General features: G+C 33.9%; 1 protein-coding gene across 3 annotated transcripts; it reads left to right on the top strand.

The window, feature by feature from the left end:
* The first annotated feature begins 2839 nt into the window (after positions 1-2839).
* On the top strand, positions 2840-20423 carry LOC114415855 (protein HESO1-like). 3 transcript variants are annotated; one of them, XM_028380715.1, is made up of 10 exons: positions 2841-2988; positions 3173-3213; positions 5394-5582; positions 8720-8893; positions 11328-11512; positions 12130-12225; positions 14058-14103; positions 16356-16462; positions 18757-18833; positions 18945-20423. In XM_028380715.1, the coding sequence occupies exons 1-10, from the start codon at positions 2879-2881 to the stop codon at positions 18958-18960; spliced, it is 1041 nt and encodes a 346-aa protein (XP_028236516.1). In that variant the 5' UTR covers positions 2841-2878; the 3' UTR covers positions 18961-20423. The 3 variants fall into 3 exon arrangements, with proteins under 3 accessions (XP_028236517.1, XP_028236516.1, XP_028236515.1); XM_028380714.1 differs by having other exon boundaries at positions 18757-18855; XM_028380716.1 differs by lacking the exon at positions 5394-5582 and having other exon boundaries at positions 2840-2988; positions 18757-18855.
* The last annotated feature ends 1627 nt before the right edge of the window (positions 20424-22050 follow it).

Genomic DNA, 22050 nt, shown 5'->3' with positions numbered 1-22050 from the left:
TAGGAACGTCTTGAGCTGAAATTATCTTCCCATGGAAGAAAGTTCAAGAAATTTTGCAGGCATGCCCCTGAGATCAAAGGCTTAGGCTACCACAATATTAAGTCCTCTGATCATATGGTCGCTGGATACTGGTGATCGGGGACTTATGTCTGCTTTTGTAGAAAGGTGGCATAAGGAAACCGGTAGTTTCCATCTGTCAGTAGGAGAAGTGACTATCACCTTGGATGATGTGGCGTCGTTGCTGCATTTGCCAATTACAAGCGCATTCCATACTCTTGAGTCTCTTTATGTGGATGATGTCGTATTGCTCTTAGTCGAATTTCTTGAAGTAAGTGCTAAAGAGGCAAGAACTGAGACAATACAATGCCATGTGGCATATGTTTGACTATCCTAACTGTGAGACGTATATCGAAACAAATGTGACGCATCATAGTGGACTGTAGCAGCTCGTGTGTATTTGTTGCATCTTCTTGGTTTCACACTCTTTGCTAACAAGAGTGTCACACACGTTCATGTGGTATTCTTGGACGCATTAAGGGACCTGACATAGAGTGGAAGCTACGCATGGGGAGTTGTTGCATTGGTGCATATGTATGACAATCTGAATGATGCGTCAAAGAGCTTGACTAGACAACTTGCAGGATATATCACACTTTTACAAGTAATTTGAATTTTTATTGAAAATATATATTTAGTTGTTTACTCTATATTGAAAATTGTGTTAAATTTATTTGTTTTGAAAATATGTGCAGTGTTGGATCTACGAACATTTTCCCTCTGTTGGTTATTCCACGTGTCTGTCATTGGAAGTCTCGGAAGGCATTACCAGTATCAACGTATCGTAGACAGTTGGATAGATTGACGTTTGATGTTGTATGTTGGATTATGTATGGTGACCACCATGCATTTCACAGAGTTTGAAGTTATCTCTTTATTTTTTGGACATATTAGATGGGGTTCGTCTATTGTCATACATCGACCGGAGAGGGTTGTACGACAGTTTGGGTATGTGAAGACCATTCCTCCACACCCTGTTGCTCTTTCTTTTTGTATAAAAGACATTAATGATAGATGAATTCAGTTTTCTAAATACATTGCACCGGTGGGTCAAATATGTGTAGTGTCTAGCCAATGTTCATCGGATTACATGGATTGGTTCTACTTGATATATCATCCCTTCATGAGTCCGACACAACCTGCATATCCTTTTAGACAGCCGCCCATGTAGCACCATGAAATTTGTTGAACCAAATGTTGCTCAACATCTAGTGGCGACAATGGCTATGAATGAAGCACCTGAAGATGGACATGCTGATGTAGAGTAGCCTTGACATGAATGAAGCACCAATAATATCAAGTAACAATAGCTTGTACTTGTTTGGTTTGTAGGTACTGTCTATCAAAAATACCAAATTAGAGGCATTGGTTAATTTGACTGCATGAGTATGACTCCAAAATATGTCACGCACAACATCTTCATCCTTTAATCTATGCCAAGGAATATACTGATCCCGTTCAAGAAGCTTCATTAGTTGTTGCATTTCAGCATTACTGCCTCTCATGGAAGAATGGTAAGCATTTCTTGTATTATATATTTGCTCGATTGTTGTATAACTATTGGCATTGTGCTCCTTCAACATTAGAAGAATATTTCTTGGTTTCACCATTGACTTTGTCATATCAGCAACAATGATCTTCTCATCCTTAGTCAGTCTACCAACATATGGATGTCCCACTAAAGACTTCGTCAATTCATGATTGTGACTCTCACAGATTAAATTCACCATTCATCCTTCGCCTCCTACAGCTGGTTTTGCACATAACTTAAAGGGACACTCACATTTTCTACTACCAATACATGTTCTTACCAAATCCTTCTTCTTGGCCCTATATTGACCACTCATTTCATAACCAATCAAAACAAATGAGGTCCTTCTTCTAATATTATTATTTGTGTTTGACTTCATAATCACCGCCACAAATTCAATTTCATAAGCAACGAATCGAGCCTATTGTAAAACATCATCACGGGTAACAAACACCTACAATGCAATCCATACAACTTTAGTCTTCAACAAACATTCATTTAATTACTTTAATAACAATAAATCATATTAATACCTGAGAAGTATTGAACGTATCAGAACAATTAACATGTTCTTCATTCACACCACCTTCGTCTTCATTTTGGTCATTCATATAAACTTTTTCAGACATTACAGTATCATACATTCATTGATCTTCACCCATCTTAACAAAACATTCAAAAATTTCAATAACAAACAAAAAATCCCTAACCATACCATAATTATACTCATATAATCTTCACATTTTTTACTACACTTATTAATATAATACATTAAACTAAAATAAAAATGAATAAAAAAATTATGTATAAATTTTTGAACCCTAAATATTACTTTCTATTTAAAATTTTTATAATTATCAATTATAATTTTTCTAACTAAAAAATTAAATAAATTTTAAAAAACATTTAAATTAAAAACAACACGTATGAAGCATACGAATTGAGAATCTATATATTTTATACGAATTATCAATTTGTAATTTCAATTAACTTTATGGATTATCAATCTGTAAAATTAATTTAACTTATGGATTACCAATCCTTCTGTATTACAAAAAAAATAACACTTTACCTTCGTCGATCAAACCAGCCATCGTCACGACCACCACTTGCCGACCAACCACCAAAGAGGACACAACAACGACCGATAAACTCTCGGAATAACCTCTCACGAAACGAATGGAATGATGATGGTGAACGAAAAATGGAAAGAAGCTTAGATGCAAAATGAAGAACGATGGGCCTACTTATAAGACAGGGGTATAATGGACATTTTCAAAATTTTGCTGGATGTACTGGTGCCCGAAGCAAAATTCGCCAAAAGGAAGGTCAGAAAGAGAAAATCATTTTTTTCACTTTAAGCCTCTTTGCCCTCTCTCTGCACACCGCTTCCTCTCTTGGTAAGATTCTCTCTCCCTATACCTACAATTACGTAACTCCATTCATTCATCTCAATCTCGCATTCTCTACAAAATCCACATCACGTTTTTTCATTCCGTCTTCCATGCTTAGGTTATATCAGTTGTTTATTTTGTTGCCATGTTTCATGCTGAGGAAGCAATTCCTTTCTTCTTGAATGGCCAGGTTTCGAGAGGTGAAAATGGAGTCGGAGGATAGCTTTAGCGGTGAGCAATTTCACTTCACTTTTGTGATTTCTTTGTTCTTTGTGTCTCGAAAAACTATACTCACCGAGATTGTTTTATTTTTTCTTAAAAAATAAATTTGACTTTGGACGTGTGTAGGGATTGAGATTGGGGAATGGAAGGGTGGTGATGCTGTTTTTTATTTTTTATTTTTATGAGACAGTAAAATTGAATGGAATTGGTGGTTATCATCATGGTTTTAACTGCAGTTGCGCACTTTCGACAGTTTAAAACCATGTTAGGTAGTCATTGGGGAAATTGAAAGGGCGTTAGTAATTGGTATCATTTCATTTTAAGTAGTTTTATTCTTGGGGAGAATTAGGGTTGACACCAATAGGTTTTGGACTTGGACCAGTATACAATGGGATGTGTTTCGTCAATGTCCTGACTTTTTGTTTGTTATTATAAACATAATAATATACTTTTTTAATTTTTAAAAAATTGTCCTCGTTTACTTTCTCTCTAAGACCCAACTTCCAAAATGATACATGGCAGCGGGTTTGAATAGGCATTACTTCAGTTGAGCGCCAATCCTTGGTGATTTAGCATTCAGTTAAACACACATTCGAAAGTGGGATATGAAATGAGAAGAAGAGGATACAAGGGAGGGATGACTTGCGGGTGGTTATGGTGCAAACTGCAGTAACCTTTGTGTGTGTTTGTTTTACTTGAATCCCACTTGCGAATGCATGTTTAATTGAGTGCTACACTCACAAAGGATTGGGGAGAAATTAGGATTGACACTATGACAGTGTTTTACTGTGTAATGTTGTGTGTCAATGTAGACCACACCTCATGCTATTTATAATATGGAAAAGAAAATCAATATTGATTACAAGATCAATCAATTACTGATTAATAGGAAATAGAATATTCTAATAATAAATACAATATCAGGAATAATATCAAACATAATCTCACAGACACCAATAGGTTTTGGAGCAGTATACAAAGGTATGTGTTATGCTCCGGCCAGGCATGAATTTAATGTCCTAACTTTTTGTTTGTTTTTATAAACATAATATATAATCTAAAAAAATTATCCTCGTTTCCTTTCTCTCCATGACCCAACTTCCAAGCAGATACAAGGCAACGGGTTTGAATTGTTATTACGTTCAGTTGAGCTTCAATCCTTTGTGAATGTAGCATTCAGTTAAACCCAAATTCGAAAGTGGGATATGAAATGAGAAGAAGAGGATACAAGAGAGGGATGACTTGCATGCGCGTGGTTGTGGTGCCAACTGCAGGAATCTTTGTGTGTGTTTGTTTTACTTGAATCCCACTTTCAAGTGCGTGTTTAACTGAATTGTACACTAACAAAGGATTGGCTCTCAACTGAACGTAACGCCTTTTCAAACCTATCGCCTTGTATCTGTTTGAAAGTTGGGTCTTGGAGAAAAAGGATAATAGGAATTTTTTTAAATTCAAAAAGTATATTACGTTTATAAAAACAAACATTAAGTTAGGACATTAAATTTCTATCAATCGATATTTTTTTTTATTGTTTTAAAAGGCTATCGAATTAGAGAATACTTATTTAGAAACAACAATTTTAGGGGCCATTTAGTTTGAGAAAATGTTTGTTGTTTTCTCAGGTTTCATTTTTTATTATACAAATGCCACCTTGTTTTCACTTTGTTTTTGGTTTTCATAAGTTTGTATGAGAAACAGTAAAAAACAACTTTTTATTGTTTTCATTTTCTGTTCTTTACTATTTCCTATACAAACTTCTGAAAATAGAAAACAAATTGCCAACAAGGTGAAATTTTTGTAATTAAAAATGAAAATAGAAAACGTTTTCTTCAACCAAATAGTCATACTGTTCTTCCTTTACCCATCAGAACTACACTGTCAAGCATCCCTTGATTTTGGGCTTGGTCATATCCTTTGTGTGTGCGCATGCAGAGAATGTATTCTACCATTATCATGTTCTGTTTCCTTTTACTATTGATAGAAAAAAAATTAAAAGTTCAGTAAGAATCATTTAAATCTTCTCCTTTCTTTTTCTCTCCCCACTTGTTTTAGACAGAATCAAAGGATTGAAGAAATTACTTTTCCATGATGCTTTATTCCCCTATATTTATTATTTGTGTTTCAAATATATGGGCAAATACTGCATTAATTGTTGAAGTAATGACTTAATTCTTTATCTGCTATGCCAGACCTTATTAAGATGGCAAAGAAGCTTGAGTCAGACATATTAGCCAAGATTAACTTCTCTTCTGCACATGTCATTGATCTAGACAGACTCCTTTGTGATACCTTTATCAGACAGTGTCCAACACCACTTGATTATGACAATAGAAGAGATTTGGTTCACATCTTCAATACGATGACAAAGGAAATATATGGTAATCTTTTGTTCCATTCTTCCTGAAAATAAATTATACTGAAAAATTGCATTGATGAGAATGTAAATGAGCAAGATGCCCACATGATTGGATGTAATGGCACTAATTATTTAGTTTCCAATTCTTTTACTTGTTGTAGACATAGTTATCAATAGATAGTAGGCTATAGCTTGTTGGCTTGGTGGTGAAGGGAGAAGAGAAGGGAGAGAGGTCGTGGGTTTGAATGCTCTACTAACAAAAACTAACAACTAGCATTTGCTGATAAAAAAATAGTGTGCTATAGCTTCATAGCAGTGTGTAATGGCCATTGGCTGCTGTAAAGTTTCCATAGCGGCTCATTTTCAATAAAGGCCGTTGTGGTCCTTGTGGATGCAGTAGTGGCCTTCTGCAACACTAGTGAGGCATTTTGCAAACTCATTTTTCCCTTTGAAACAACTTTCTTTTGGGGGGCATTTTAAGGTCAAAGTTGAGATTTCCCTCTCCCTTTATAGAATTAAAAAAATAATTGCTGGCAACATACTCTCTAACACTTTCTTTGGAACACATTCTACTATTGATTAAAATCTATTGATAACTACAAAATCCAGAATCGAGACTCATTAAATAAGAGTGGGACCTTCACAATTTTTTGATTGCCAATAAATTTTAGCAAATAATAAAGAAATGTTTAAAAGAGTGTATTGCTATCAATCTTAAAAAACCCTAATTAGATTTAGTCTCCCATGCTTCTCTCTACTGTTCGTCACCCACACTGTGCTAATACCCGTCCACCCTTTTCACTTTTGTGTGATCAACACCCACCCATCTTCTGCAGTATTTTTGGTGATACCCACCATCCATTCTTTTATCTGGTATGAACTTTGAACCCTTAACCTTCCCTTTTCCTTTTCTGTGCATTACCCACCCTTACTTTTTATTGAATGTCTAAGATGTCTTGTATTTGAATTTGAATATAAACATGTCTTTGGAATTTTTTTGGTTTCCTTTACTTTTGTTGCTATTTATTTGTATGTTTTACTTAAGACCTAAGGCTTTTTATTGCTAATTATGAATATGTCGTGAATTTTGATTTATTTTTTTTAGTTTTCTAGCATTTTTATATGTATATTGTATAAAAAAAAAATTTAATCTTTATAAAAAAAAAATCAGAATAGCTAATAGTGGCCATCCAACTAAGAAAAAGAATTCAGTCCCCCTTCAATAGATTTTTGGATCCCTCCCTGCATCCAACTATGTGTTATCCCCCTATAGCATCTCTGTGGTTGCCCACTACTCACTGTTATCCGAGATTGAAAACTATAGTTGTAGAGTTCTGTTTCCCCTCATTCAGTATTTTTTACTATAGAAGCAACTCAATCAAAAGCTAAGTAGTTCTTTTTCTTTGGATCATTGTTCTGTGCATTAGACACTATGTGTAGGCAAGTGAACCTAATCTAACTGTAGTAAAGAAACAAAGTATTGAGTTATCGTATCCACAGAGACTTGTATATTATTTAGGTAATTGAAAAATGAATTTTATCTAAAATAAAAGGAAAACAGAATCTGGAAGCAGTTTTGCTGCAGTGAGTTGTCAATTCGCTGTGGTGAAATAACAATATTTTCAGTTTTTCAAATAAAAGCTTTTGCTGTAGCGAAACCACAAATCGCTATCGTGAAAGTAAATTGTTTGTGGGTTTTCAAAACAGAATGAGCGCAAAAACAGGGGAAAACAATGGAGAGCGATGTTGCTGGATCAAACTCAGTATCATTAATTGTTTATGACCGAATCTCTCAATCTCAATCTCAAATTCAAGTGACCAAGACTCATTCTCATGTAATCAAATCCTAATTCCTTAGGTAATTGACCTTAATCCCTAAATTAGATTCCTAATCCCTTAGGTAACCTAACTTAGAAATTAGAACAAGTTCAGAGAGTCTTTGCAATGCACAAACCTAATCTATTCCTAGCAATAGATTCATACACATTCCTACTTCTGATCTAGAATCAAACCTGTTTTCCAACACAATTCAATTCCATTAGTTTAGGTTGATCAAGCCTAAGCATAATCATGAAGCATAGAAGTAGAAAAGGATTGTGAATTGAGAAGAGAAGAAGAATTTCAGTCACATACTCTGAAGAATACTTCGTTTATTCCAGCAACAAATGGTTTAGTTGAACATTGCAGTGGAATCCATGAATGAATGATGAAGAACAATGATGGAGAATGGAAGAGAAAAATGAGAGAACGTGGTTCTGGATCTTATTTCCTACAAAAGTGAAATGAAAAAAATAACAAAAAAAGGTCCCTAATCTGTGTGTTACAAGTCCTTGTATAGAAGCTGCCCAGTTGTGTTGTTATTTTTTTCTGCTATGGACACTTCCACTGAATCTTCCTCCTTCTGAACCTCTTTTTGCCATGCCGAATTTCCACTAATTGCACTTGTTCTTCAGGATAGGATTCTCTGTGGGGAAATCTTCACATTTCTTCACTTGGTCCTATTTTGCTGTGGCGAAATCTTCTCATTGTAGCGAAATTGGATCTTCAACTCCTCCTGTAGCTTTTCTACAAATGAGCCTTTGTAACAACTTTCTCACACAAAAACATGAAAAATTCTATTTTTATTTTCTAATAACAGTTTATTACACTTTTATTCACAAACACAAGTATTTACACAAAATGCACTAATAAGAAGGAATAATTGCCCACAAAAACAAAGTTTGAAAGGCAATTATCAATCATCCTATGGCCATGATTTCTCTTCCATTTTGATTAATTTGGACTCATTTGTTCTGTTTATGCATTCTTATTGTAGACATTTCTTTTGGTAAAGAAGCATTTTTTGCATCGGAGTTTAATATTCAAGAATGTCAGAGAACGGTTAAATTGATGTTTCTTGCACATTAATTATTTCGGCATTACCAATTATTTTCTGAAACAGATAGTTAAAATATATTTGTATTATATCAATCCCTTTTTCCCCAAAAAAGAAAATCCCCATGTTTCAAAACCAAAAACCTTTTAGACCTTCTTTTATCACTTCTGGTGTATCATCATTCATCTCCTGTTCTTCTGTTGTTGGACACTGTTTCAATTTTAGTTCATATTTTAGCTTATTCCCTTTTTAACAGGTGCTTTTGTTTAATCTTTTTTTATTAGGGAATGGTGATGGCTCCCCTGTTGTGGAGGAGTATGGATCATTTGTAATGGATATGTTTGATGGAAAAAGTGATATTGACTTATCTCTCAATTTCAATAATTCAATTGAAGTTTCTCGGCAGAAGAAGATTTCAGCCCTTTACAGGTTTAATAAGAAATTACAGTCAATTCAAAGTAAGTTTCTTTTCACCATAAATCAATTTTTTGTTCTTCTGCTAATCTTTTTGAGTGTGGGAAATGAATCACGTGGCTTGTATTGTATCCCGAACCATTAATTAAATGGTGGCAAGGCTGCTGTGGCTTGTCGGTATAGAATGTTTTGGCATATATGGGAATCTCAATGCATCTTAGAGGTGCAATGATAGTAGCAGATAAAATTATTTGTGAGAAAAACCATCAGCTTCTCTAAGATCATAAATATATGAAAGTGGCAATATGTAGATGTAGTATAGATATGACAACAATGTAATCAATGATGGATGGCGGGAGACCAAACATTCACCATAAAAATATGGCGAATGAACTGGTAGGTTATAGCAAAAGCGTGGCAGGCTGGCAGCTATATTAAAAATTATGTATACTTTGTATGTGTAAAAGGTATACTGGTAATATTTCCACCTTGGGTCATTCCAATCAGCTGATAAAATTAAACAATTATAACACTGATTTTGTTTAGTAAATACTGCACCAGGGATAATCCAGAGCATAAATTTCCTATAGAATGTCTTACAAGATACTTTCTGCCGTGAGCATCAGAATACATGCATGAAAATTTGCCTCTCTACTTCCTAAATTCTAAAATGTAAAACATCCTTAAAACTGCCATATATTGTTGCACTCTACATTGTGAAAATTACTGATATGATAATTGCCATAATCCCAAGGTAGTTATTGCACTCTATACTAATTACGGACATAATATATAACTGCCATACTCCTAAAATAGCTACCTCATGCCAGTTATTGCACTCTATGCCTATGCCTAGAGTAAACTCTTCAAATAGGTGGTCTGTTTGAACTGGCATTCTCTGTTGTCTTTCATTTTCTGCTATGTCTGGTATCCAGCAGCATCCATTGAAGTCTGTATCTGTGATGATCGTAGGTGTTGATTAGCCATTATTAGAAAAACAGAAAAATGAGAACCACTGAACAGACTCAGAACAGAGAGGAATAGAGAGAGACTTAGAAAGCATGGGAAGTGAGAGAGACTCAAAATAGAAGATTAAGAGAATCTCAGAGAATATAGAAAAATAGAGAGAGAGAGGAGAAGAAAACTGAGATGGAAAATGTGGAGGAAGAGAATGAAAAAATGAAACAGGGATTTTGACAAAGAGTTCACCTGAGAAAACCAAAACTGTTGTTTACCAGAGCAGTGTCCTTTGCTGGAGAAAGTGGAGGTGTTTGATCAAATGGTTCTTATTTCACTGTTGGATTTGAGTTTGCAGAAGATGTGAGTACCTTTGGAGTTCTCATGTTCACACTTTGTTTGATGCACGTTGAATGGCCTATGAACAGTCAGAAAATATTCTTTTTTCCTGCTCACAAAAGAGTTGAGTAACTGCCACTTTTCCACCATATCCTCAGTCACAACCATAATTGCTATAGAAAAAGTACCTTCTATAGGCATCGATGGCAAAACCTCAACTCTATAACCATAAAATGGCATTTTGCTGGAAGCCCATCATACCGTAGTACCATATCTGTAATTTAACTATATTGTATGATAATGTGTTGATAACTTTTTATGTGGTAACCATAAACTAGGGCATAATTAATCTACATTTTGGCATGACTTGAACCCTTGAGCTATCAAATTTAACATGCTAAACACTGCAACAACAGCTAAGCTTTTTCCTACTAAGTGTTGAACACTGTAATATATGTTTTTCCCAGGTGAAAATCTTATTCTTAAAAATGGCATGATCTGATTCCATTTTTAGTATGATTTACTTCTATGAATTCTATCTTGTAATGTGTGGAAATAAATTATTATTTATGATAGGAAATCAAATTTAAAACACAAACAGTAAATCACAAAAAATAGTTCGAAGAGAATGAGAACACCAACACCAATAACAGTGTTATTTCATTTCTCCAGGAAGGATTTTGACAGTGATTCCCAGAGCTTAGAGCCCCTTCTCGCAACAAACCCACCTTAAGAGCTACTGGATACGTGACTCCTCTAACAAATTTTCTGCTATTAACTCCAAAAAACTAACTTCCCACTTGTACACCTCCCTTTCTCCTAGTATAAACCTTTAGTCCCCTAGGTCTCTCATGTCCTTGAATAGGCTCTGTTTCTTATATTTCTAACCCATGGGCCTGGGCCCTATTAGTTTATAGTATTATCCTGAGTGGATAATGTTTATACTGACAATGTTTGGTTTTAAATAAGAATCTTAATTGACCAACATGGTTTTAATTGGTTTTAACATGGTTTTAAAGGACTTAAGATAGAAAAATATTTTTTTGCCACTATCTTTATTATGATCTTGATGAAAATGATTGAGACATGTTGGAATTGATTCATTATCTTTGACATGTTGATATTTTCTGAAGTTTTGATGATCTTGTTAGAAATATAATGCCAATGATTTATGTATTGCAGGTAAAGGACATGTTACTGGTTTACAGTTAATATTTAGTGCCAGGGTACCGATTATAAAAGTTACTGATAGTGGAACGGGTATTGAATGTGATTTATCAGTTGATAATAGGGATGGCATTAATAAATCCCATATTATCCGTGCAATTTCTGACATAGATGAAAGATTTCGAAAGCTATGTTTTCTGGTAATTTGAAATATTTTTGTTCTTTTGATGACATTTTAAAGAATTTAAGTATCATGATGCATGTTTTATTTTAATATTCAAGTATAGGTTGCATTTTACTGCTCATATTTGCCTTTTTCCTGAGTTAGTGTTTTCATTTAAAATAAATTTGAAATGATTCAAATGAAAACAAAGTGGATAGAAAATTACTAGCAATCTTGAAATTTTGATAAATTATCACATCCATGAGGTAAATGTAGGATTCTTTTTAGTTAATAATTCAACAATAGCAATTGAGAAGCCTTGTGTATTGCCAATCTATAATAGGAATTGAAAACTTTCATTATAACTGATCTATAGCTCCTAAAGGGTGTGCCTTAGAAGAATATGGAAGGAATGACATATTGTATGGATTAATTGTTTAACTAAATTTCTCAGAAAGCTACCAGAATTAACAATTAAAGTTTTGAGTGGGTTTCATTCATTTCATTAAAATCTGATTTTTCCACATATTTCTTTGTTGATGGGCTCATTAATAATGCACAAGATTTACTCTCTGTTTTAAGTGCGAAATAAACTGTTAACTGATTAATTGTTAAAACTAGTTTTCATGCTTATGTAATTTCTGCCTATTGTAGATGAAATCCTGGGCAAAAGTGCATGATATCAACTCTCCCAAAGATTCAACTTTGAGTTCTTTTTCTATTGTATCATTTGTCGCTTTTCATTTGCAGGTATTAAACATTTTAAATATTTGGTTGGTGCACTGCTGCACGCATCATTTTGGAAACATTACATTTTATAATAGAATTGGAGTTGGTTGTGAAATTGCTTTTCATTGAGCTGTGTTAGGGACCCAGATCCGAAAATAGAGAATACTAAAGAAAGATTGTTTGTATTTCCTGACTGTTAAAAACAGAACAAAGGAGATAGTACTCTCCTCTTAGGGTTTCCTCTTCAAAAAGGGTTTATTCTTTCATAGTTGAGCACTTGTTCAATTCCCAAATGCTAACCATACAGAATGAATCCCCTTCCCTTACATCCTTCTATTTATTTATCACACTAACCTCCTCTAAGTAACTAACTGACAAACTAACATTCTAACTTTTCCCCCTTCTCCTTTATCCTAAAAATACCACATTACCACCCCCCTTGAATTTCAACCTAGTCCTCAATGTTGGAATCTGAAAGGTAAAAAATATAGCAAATACTTCTATGGACATTATAGCGCCTTCATTTTGCTGCACAGTTGATTTTGATGCAAGCGCTTGTTCCGCTTGTGCTTCTACTCCTTCCTGGAGATCAATTTCATAGTTCTTGAGCAACTTTTGCAGCATCTGTTTAAGCTGTGTAATTCTGTCAGCACTCTAGAGGGTGGCACTTGCACCCTTCATCACAAATAATTCATTGATTGTGATGCAACATTTTCTTAATCTTCGAAGTTGGAAATGCCAAACAACCTTGAATGATGTCCATGATCAATGGTCCGTTTCAAGTAATAGCCCTGAACCATCCATTTTGCTCTCTATAAGAAATCTGGCAGTTTCCTTTCCCTCAATTTTGTATCCAGCGGTTTCTTCTCCCTGGAATTTGGTTCTGGCATGTTGGTCTGTTGGGAACCCAAATTAAAATAGAGAAAAGGAAAAAAATGTTATTAATTGAAAGAAAAGAACATAAAATAAGAGTGGGATCTCCTCCAAGGGTCTCCCTTCCACAAAGGGTTTCCCCTTCCACAATTAAGCACCTGCTCAATTCTCAAATGCTAACAATACAGAATGAATTGCCTTCCATTACATCCTACTACTTATTTATCACATGAACCCCCTCTAACTAACTGTTCTTCTAGCTTCCCCTCATTCTAACAGATCAAGAAATGGACATCAAATATATTTAATTTGTAAGGTAGGGAAGTTTTTTTGTTAAGGGAATTATCTTAGTATTTTGAAGAATATGAGAAGTATTATGAATGTTTGATAATTTTGATTCGCATATTTTACATCAATATTTTTTTATGTTCTTATATAATAAAATATAAACAAAATCCATTGCTATTTTTTTATGTTAAGTGTATAATTAATTGTCTAAAATAGTTATGAATAGTTAGAGCAATTAGTTTATGGGACAATTGTTAAATAAACAGGGGAAATAAGAAGGAATAGATTCATTCAGAGAATAAAAAAGTTGGTAATAAAGAGGAACCATGTGGGAAAGGGAAACCCTTGGACAAGAAGTCTCTCTTATTCTCAATCAAGCAATACAATTCTTCATTTCCTTTATTTCTATCAATTTCCCATTTCTCTCTCGTGGGTCCCAAACACTATCCCAAACTACTTTTATTTTTCTTCTATTCAATAATATTATGGAATTTAACCATTTATTGGGAATGTTAAAATTTTGCGTGGTAAGAACAATTCTTGCTTGGATAAAAATAATCTGGATATTTTGAGTCTCGATTTTGATGCTAAAATGATTATATAATTCCCAAATAGCACTTTAAGTTTAAGGATGCTTTGATTATTGTTTTATTTTCCTATTTATGTAAATCTATTTTTTGTTTTTAATGCAGACTCGCAATCCTCCTATATTACCTCCATTCTCTATTTTACTCAAAGGTAAAGTTTCTGCTACCAATAAATAATTTTGAGTTGAATCTTATTGTAATCCTTTTGTTCTATAGAGCTGTGTTTATGAATATTTGGGATGTTGAAACAAAGAGTATTTTTGATAAATTGTTTGTTAGATACTAACTCATAATACGTATTTATACTAATAATCTAGGTCCAATACTGGAGTAATACAACTTATACAAGTTAACCCTTAACCAAATACTCTTCAATACTTGTCACAACTAATGATACAAGCTGGAGTTGGACACTCCTCATCAGGTGTCCACTTGAAAGAAATATTTTTATTTGTTTGGAAACTTGAACCAACACTTCTATATGGTTTGGACACTTAAGCTAACACTTCCATATGGATGGACGTTTCAAGGAGTCTAGTATTATGAAAGATTATTTATATTCAAACATTTAGAGAATTCAACTTAAAATATTATATGAATATTTTTAGTATGTTTTTATGAGGTGCATTATCGTACAAAGGTGAATACACAAGAATATACATATATCGATCATCATTTTAGACCTTTTGTTAAGTTGCCTATATTTAACTTCATTTATTGAAATATTGGTGTAGTAGTGTCCTATATTTTTTACATTAGCTGTGTTGGAGTATCCATGTCAGTGTTGTGTTCAGTGTTCGTGCCCGAATTTGTGTGTGGATATAATTATGTTTAATTTATTTGGCTTGATCTTGGTCAACAATAATTTTTTCAATCAATGACTTTCTCCCGGAAGAATTAAAAACTGTGCAAGTATAGAGGAAGTTGAATATCCTCTATTTATGTAATTAGCCCATATAAATACGCATCCGCCGAGTACTCAACACAATTTTCAGTCCATTATTCCTCTGTTTTTTCCTATTTTAACATGGTATCTAGAGCCTGACAGAGGTGTTACAAAAATCATGCCTCACCAGGGACCCACTGCCCCTGGTAGACCCTTTTCCTCGTTGCCTTTTTTTTGGCGACCTGTTTTCGCATTCCAACAAACTTTCTAGCTTCTTTGGTCAGCGACAACTTTTTCGGCAACCATCCACTGGATCTGGGTCACTCTCACCGATCTACACAGCAGTGCAAGCGTTGAAGTCCAAATAACGTGACTTTACCCTGAAAGTTTCGTCTCCATCCGAGTTTGTTTGACAGTGCTCCCTTTGTTACAGTGTTTCAGGTACCATTATTTCACGTTTCTGCTCGGTATTTGCTTCCCGTGAAATGGCGTGCACTGGCCCTGTCTATGTCCCAGTTGCACTAGTTCTGATTATGTCCTAGATGCATAGTAGACTTAGTTTCAAGTTTAAATAATTTTTTTCTCCAACATTATTGGTTTGAAGTTTCCAAATGTGGTAAAGAAGAACGAACCTTGCTTTGCTTGGCATAAATTTTCTCTCGTTGATGATCATTCCATCTATCTTGCAAAGATATTTCTTTTCTAGCAATTCTCTCTAGCTGCTCCAGCATCCCTGAGTTGCTTCTCAAACTATTGTTTTTTGGTGCAGCTCAATCTTTTATGTTTTCTATTTATTTGTTGGGAATAAATTATTTTCTTGTAACAAGCTGAGAGCTTAGTAAGCTTAAACTAGAGGGGGAGTGTTGAAAATTAAAATATAATATTTTGATTCTATTAATAATAGCAGTTTATAGGCACATAATCTTGATTTAGAGGAAACAAAATATCCTCTATTTATGTATAATTAATGTAATCAACCTAAATAAACATGCATCCGCTGTGCATTCAAACACACGGTTTTCAGTTAATTATCCCTTTGTATTTCTTATTTTAACAGTAGCACTATCTTTAAATTGCAACAAGATATGACATGGAACTTGGAAGCACAGAAAGTTAAAATTGTTATGAATGATTGAACAGCTATATAGCTGATATCTATATATGGCCAGGATCTGTCTTGAAAATATTGGGCAGTTGGAGGTCTGTTTTTTTGCTTAGAAGACTGGAAACATAGTTTCAAATTAAATATGAACTAACTTATAATTTTAATAAAGAAAAAAAGAGAAAGAAGAGTGGTGGTGGCTATTGGTAAAAATACATAATGCTTGTAGTTGTAGTAGATGTCTTGCTATCTACCTTGCATGATCTTTAGTGTTGAATTTCCAATGTATAGTGTTTTGCTTTAGGGAGGAAAGGAACTAGCCGTGTTATGAAGTTTTTGTTATCATGTCTTTCACTTTTTTGAATTGACTTTTGCAACTTAAATATGGTGTTTATGTCTAAAATGTGTGTTCCAGAGGGAGATAATCCTGCATATGTTGCTAAGGTTGTTGAAACTTATTTCAACTATGGGAAACAGAACAAAGAGTCGTTGGCTATGCTTTTCATTACTCTTTTAGTTAAGGTAATTTCTATAATTTTCTGTATTTATGTTCTATTATTACCTGTCTCATTATATAAGATAGCAGTTACTTGTTCTGCACCCAAAGTAAAGGTCACAAGTGTTGTCTCATCTCAGTTACTAGAATCTTACAATTTGTGATTTGAATTGCATGGTTTGATAACTTTGTCTAGCCATCAATTCGTATCATGTGATGAATTGAAAATTTCTTCGAATCTCATAATACATGGATGAATTGGTGTGATTCCATGTCAACCAATACAGATCACACAATTCAACAATTCATTGTTTTTTTATTTTCTTTTTCTGTCTCCATCTCCATCTCTCATCAACGAAATTGAAGGAGCATGACTGAACATACCTTTTTTGATTATTTTGATGCTATATTTATTCTTTTGAAATAGGATTTTCACATTGTCACTGACTCAGCATTCTACGGACTTTATTTGGCTGTTCCATTGCTTTTCAGTATTTTGAAAGAGGTTTCAAACACTCAGTAATGATTTTGTTTTGTCAGGCTTATGCTTAAGTTATTTTGTCATTTTGGAGTTTAAAACTATTACATTGAGCCATCCACATAATTTATATGATATATTTCAAGCTATTTTTCATTGTCTCTTAATCTTCGATATGATTTATGATTCATGATGTTGGAAAGTCACCTTAATTGCGGTCTCCCCTAACCCGTCTTAGTTATGGCCTCTTTGGCTGCTGCCTTAATTGCAGCCTCAAGGGTGGTAGTTTAGTCCCACATCGACTAGTGATAAGGCCAAAATAGTGTATATAAGTGAGGGACAACTCTTACCTTTTAGACTTGTTTTGTAAAGTTAGGTACAAACGTAAATTCTAAGACATGATTTAAATTGTGATGTAACTACCTTGGTTCCCTAGTCTACCTTTATGAATAAAAGGGTTAGTCATATTTATGATGATATTCAAAGCTTTAATTTCCCTTATTTTCCATCTAACCCTATAATCTTAAGTTTTAAACATAAGATCAGAGAGGTAACATCCGATGGGTCCTAATCTTGATTCTTGATTAGGATAGTAATTTTTTCATGTTCGTTGCTGGTGATTGTCATGTTGTCATTTGAGAAGAGTTTTCTTGGATCCCTAACATTTGATCATTAACTCTCTGGTTTGTCTTCACTATCTTATGCTGTTGTATTTACTCTTCTGTTAAATTTCTGATTAGTTATATTTTTAGCTGACATGCATTTTGTTGCTAAAATGCAGTCTTTTTTAGCCTCCAAGTTGTGTAAAAATTTTGGTTCTTATTTGAATATGTCAAGAGTATTTAGAATATCCTAGCATATTTTTGTTTTTTGCTCCAGAATATCTTGGCATATCTGGAAAACACCTTTTGAATATCTTAGAAAATCGCAGAATATAGTGTGGAATTAATTATTCTTTAAATTGGGCAATCTATGTTAGGAGTTAGACTCCTACTGCCAGAGAGATAGGCTCTTTTGGGAAAAACCAAGTCCCACTCCTGCTAGAGATAGTGCTAAGATAGAGTATAAATGTGAGAGGCAACCCTCACCTTACAAGTAGGGTTGAGTAAGGCCCAAAACTAAAATTCTAAGAGGCTCCTACAGAGAGCTAGTGCTCTCCATCTATAATGATAAAATGGAATCCTCAAAAAGTATCCTACTATTCTGCACTCAGTCTATTAATAACTGTAACCCACCAATTCATGTAACTACCCCTCTATACCATTCTTCTCTCAGCCAAGTCAGCACCTCACTCTCTAGTTCTTCTAGAATAAACTTTCCAAATCCTAGGCCTATTTGACTCATGATTGCCTAGCAGTTCTTTTGGGTCCACTTACTGATCTTCATCCTTATCATAACATGCCTGATTCCTGCATGGGTTTGAAGATACTTCATATTGAAAAGTTGTCTTTCAAGGTGTGGTTTAAGTGTACTCATAACAAACTGATTGCTTGGGGGAGTGTTGAGGAATATGTTCTATTATTATATGGTCTCTTTGATAAGATAATGGTTACATGTTGTGCTCCCAAACAAAGGAAAGAGTTGTGGCTTTCCAGTCATTTTAAAGTATACATGGAGGATTAGTGAATGTATCGTGCTCACGTTTAGAATATTCTTCAAAGCTTCTCTTTTCATCTTTTTCCATCTGGCATGAAACTTAACATTATTAATGGCTTGATAACCTTAGTTGATAATTTCAATTTTAATCTTTTGTTTTAGGTATATAATAGTGTGAAATGTGTTTTTCAAGTCAATTTCATTGAAACATGGTCATTTAGTAATTTAATTTCATTCCTACTGCAGCTAGCATCAGTTGAAAATCTTTGGCAGAAAGGATTTTGTGCCAGCTTATATGAAGGGTCGTGGATTTTAAAATCATGGAAATGCTCTTACTCAATGAGTGTAATTAAATTCATTTCCACCAACCCCTAGTGTAGTTGGATATTAACCTATGTAGTTCCAATTTATGTTGATGATGTTTTGTTGAACAGGTTGAAGATTTCATAGACCGGTCCCAAAATGTTGCTAGAGCAGTTCGAAAGAAAGTTAAATTCAATCTATGGATGTATCCATAAATCTCTTGACTACCTTATGCAGTTTCGAAATGGTCAGATCCAGGGAAATAATTTGATGGACGTTTTGTTTGAAAAAAATACTGCTTCTACTCTGGAAGTTGGGGTTACTAGCCACATAGTTCAAAATAAGAATAACCTCCCTATTTTGGGAAATCCGCATCCACCAAAAAAGAGGAGGTTAGAGGAAAATCAGGTTCGGATACCTAGTGGAAAAAAAATTGTTCAAGGCTTGCAAGGAACAGGGCCACCCCAGAGTGCGGGTTGGATGCAGCAAGCTCTTGATGAATCTGTGCGTAATGTGCTTACTTCTGCGACTTCCACCATTTCCTACCAACCTATTTCTTCTGTGACTTCCCCTGTTTCCTATCAACTTCCTGTTCCTATTTCTAGTACCAATGTTAAGGTGAATCCAGGGACAACTTCTCATTTTTCCTTAAATGCAGGAGCTTTTGGACATCCTTATAACCCACCTTCCATAAAGCCTCATGTTGCACCTCAAACTTCCCAAGATTTTTTTGCCACAGTTAGTAAAAAAGTTTTAGCTCCATGTCCTTGTCTTCCATCAATTAATTCACACCTTCATCAAAATCCTCCTTCCATACAGCCTCGTGTTGCACATCAAACTTCCCAAGATTTTTTGGCCACAGTTAGTCAAAAAGTTTTAACTCCAAGTTCTTATCTATCATCAATTAATTTTCACCTTCATCAAAATCCTCCTTCCATACAGCCTCATGTTGCACCTCAGCCTTCCCTTGATTTTTTGGCTACAGTTAGTCAAAAAGTTTTAGCTCCAAGTTCTTATCTTCCATCAATTAATTCATACTTTCCTCAAGTAGGCCATAATCCATACAGAGAGAAGGCCTTCTACAATCATAGGCGCTAAAGGGGTTGCTTTTCATGGTATATGCATTTGTAGAATCAAATTAAAATTAGATTAAAATAAATCATCTATATGCAAGCGATCATTTCTCTTCTTTGCTTCCCCTGTACTGTCTTATAGCTAACATCTCCCTGACTTTTATGTAGTTCAGAATGTAAAATACATTTCCCTTTTCATGTAAGCGTGATAAATGTTACAGCCAGAGCAGAAAATTCCCCTTCTATTTGTTGGAGTTCACCCAACATGACTGACGGAAGTTATGCATAGTGATGTTGCCTTTGACTAGCGTCTGTTTTATGAAGGCTGAAAGCCTGAAACTGTTGTGATATTTTATGAAACTGAAACTGTTGATACGGAATAGAGGATTAGAAAGTCGTCATTTCTTTAATCGTGGATATTTTATGGACTGTAATTTATAGTCCATAGGCCAGAAATGGGATGGCAACTCATTCTGATATTTTGTTTGATGATACGGTGTTTCTTACTTTATTATTCATTGTGATATTTTGTTTGATGATACGGTGTTTCTTACTTTATTATTCATTGTGATATTTTGTTTGATGATACGGTGTTTCTTACTTTATTATTTATTTATTTTTTACAAATGTTAGTTGTTAATGGTTACTGGAACCCACCACTTCCCACCTCTCTCGTCTCCCTTCACCACTAGCAAAATTTGTTAAATGTGATATTTTGTTTGATAGTGTGTTTTTTTTTTTCTGTACTTTTTTTAGTAAATTTTATATTGGTTATACTAAATAAGGAGCGCGACACATGATTTAGTGTCTTTTATATGATTATCAATATTTAATGAAAATTGTGTTAGTGTTGATTGTGTTCTTTCAACTGAGTATGAAATTCATTAAGAATGCATAGAGAATTTTAACTGAGAAAAATAATTTATTAAAAAATTTAAATTTCTTTAATCTAAAATTCATTGTTTGGATGTTGTTTTTTTATGAAAAATTTAAATTTTTGAAATTTTAAAATAAAATTTTAAACAACTAAAAATGTGGAATTTTAATTTTTTTTTAAAAGGTGAGAGATTGAAATTCTCTTCTTGATAGTAGAATTTTTCAAAATATTTGCGTATTTTCTTTATAATCTTCATTTTCTCTTTCACCTGAAAGTTCTCAAAATCTCGTTTTCAAACTTGCGACTCTTCCTTCATGTCGATGATCCTCTTTTTTAAGAAACACCTTCTGAGTTTGCGGAGCGTCGATCGAATGCAGGCGTAAGGGATATGTAGAATTGTACCTGCTAGTTACGGGAGTAGTCGTCATTGCCTATCACACGGCAGATGTGCTTGCCAGCACAGAGGGCCTGGGTCATGTTGACGAAGGTGTTCGTCGGCGTGGAGGGCCTGGGTCATATCTTGTGCCGTTGACTGAATGTTGTGATCAAGTGTGATGGTGTACACCGTCATGTCCTTGGTTTCCCTGTGATCCCCCATGTCGTATCAATATCCTTCTCTTTGAAAGCACATCAATAATATCTTCTCTTCTCTTTGCATTCATTTTCTTTCACCTTCATAATTTTAATTTTTTTAATACAAACATAAAATTTTGAAAATAAAAAAATTTCAATTGAAGTATTTGAAATTCTTAGAATTTAAAATTTCTTAGAATTTAAAATTTCTTAGAATTTAAAATTTCTTAGAATTTTAAATTTCTGAGAATTTTAAAAAAGAAAGAATAATTTCTTTTTTTCTTGTTTTAAACTTCTGAATGATGTATGTTTCTGCCATTAGGAATTTTTTTGTTGGTTTTACGTTAGACTAACGAATATATGAAATAATTGGAAAATGGTAATGTTCTTTTTTTCCTTTTTAGGCCTAACATCTTAACTATTGCTAAATATTTATACTTTTAATGTTAATTTCATCGTTTATGTGATATACTAATATGTTATGCTAAATTAAAATTAATTAATATTTTTTTTGGATGGCAGGTTGATGGACTAGTAGTATGGCTTAGAGGCAAGAATGTGTATTTTGTGTATTTTACTGTTTAGTTTGACGGGTTGAATTTTTTACTAGACCCTATATTGATTCGCGTTAATTTTTTATATTACTATATCGGCTCAATTGCTCAAAAAAATTATTCAATGCCTAAAGGGTAGGTTCAATTACATAATTGGTTT

This window comes from Glycine soja, chromosome 6, assembly GCF_004193775.1.
Source record: "Glycine soja cultivar W05 chromosome 6, ASM419377v2, whole genome shotgun sequence".
Taxonomy (NCBI): Eukaryota; Viridiplantae; Streptophyta; class Magnoliopsida; order Fabales; family Fabaceae; genus Glycine; species Glycine soja.
The sequence above is the reverse complement of the archived record's forward strand: the minus strand, read 5'-3'. Positions and strand labels throughout refer to the sequence as shown.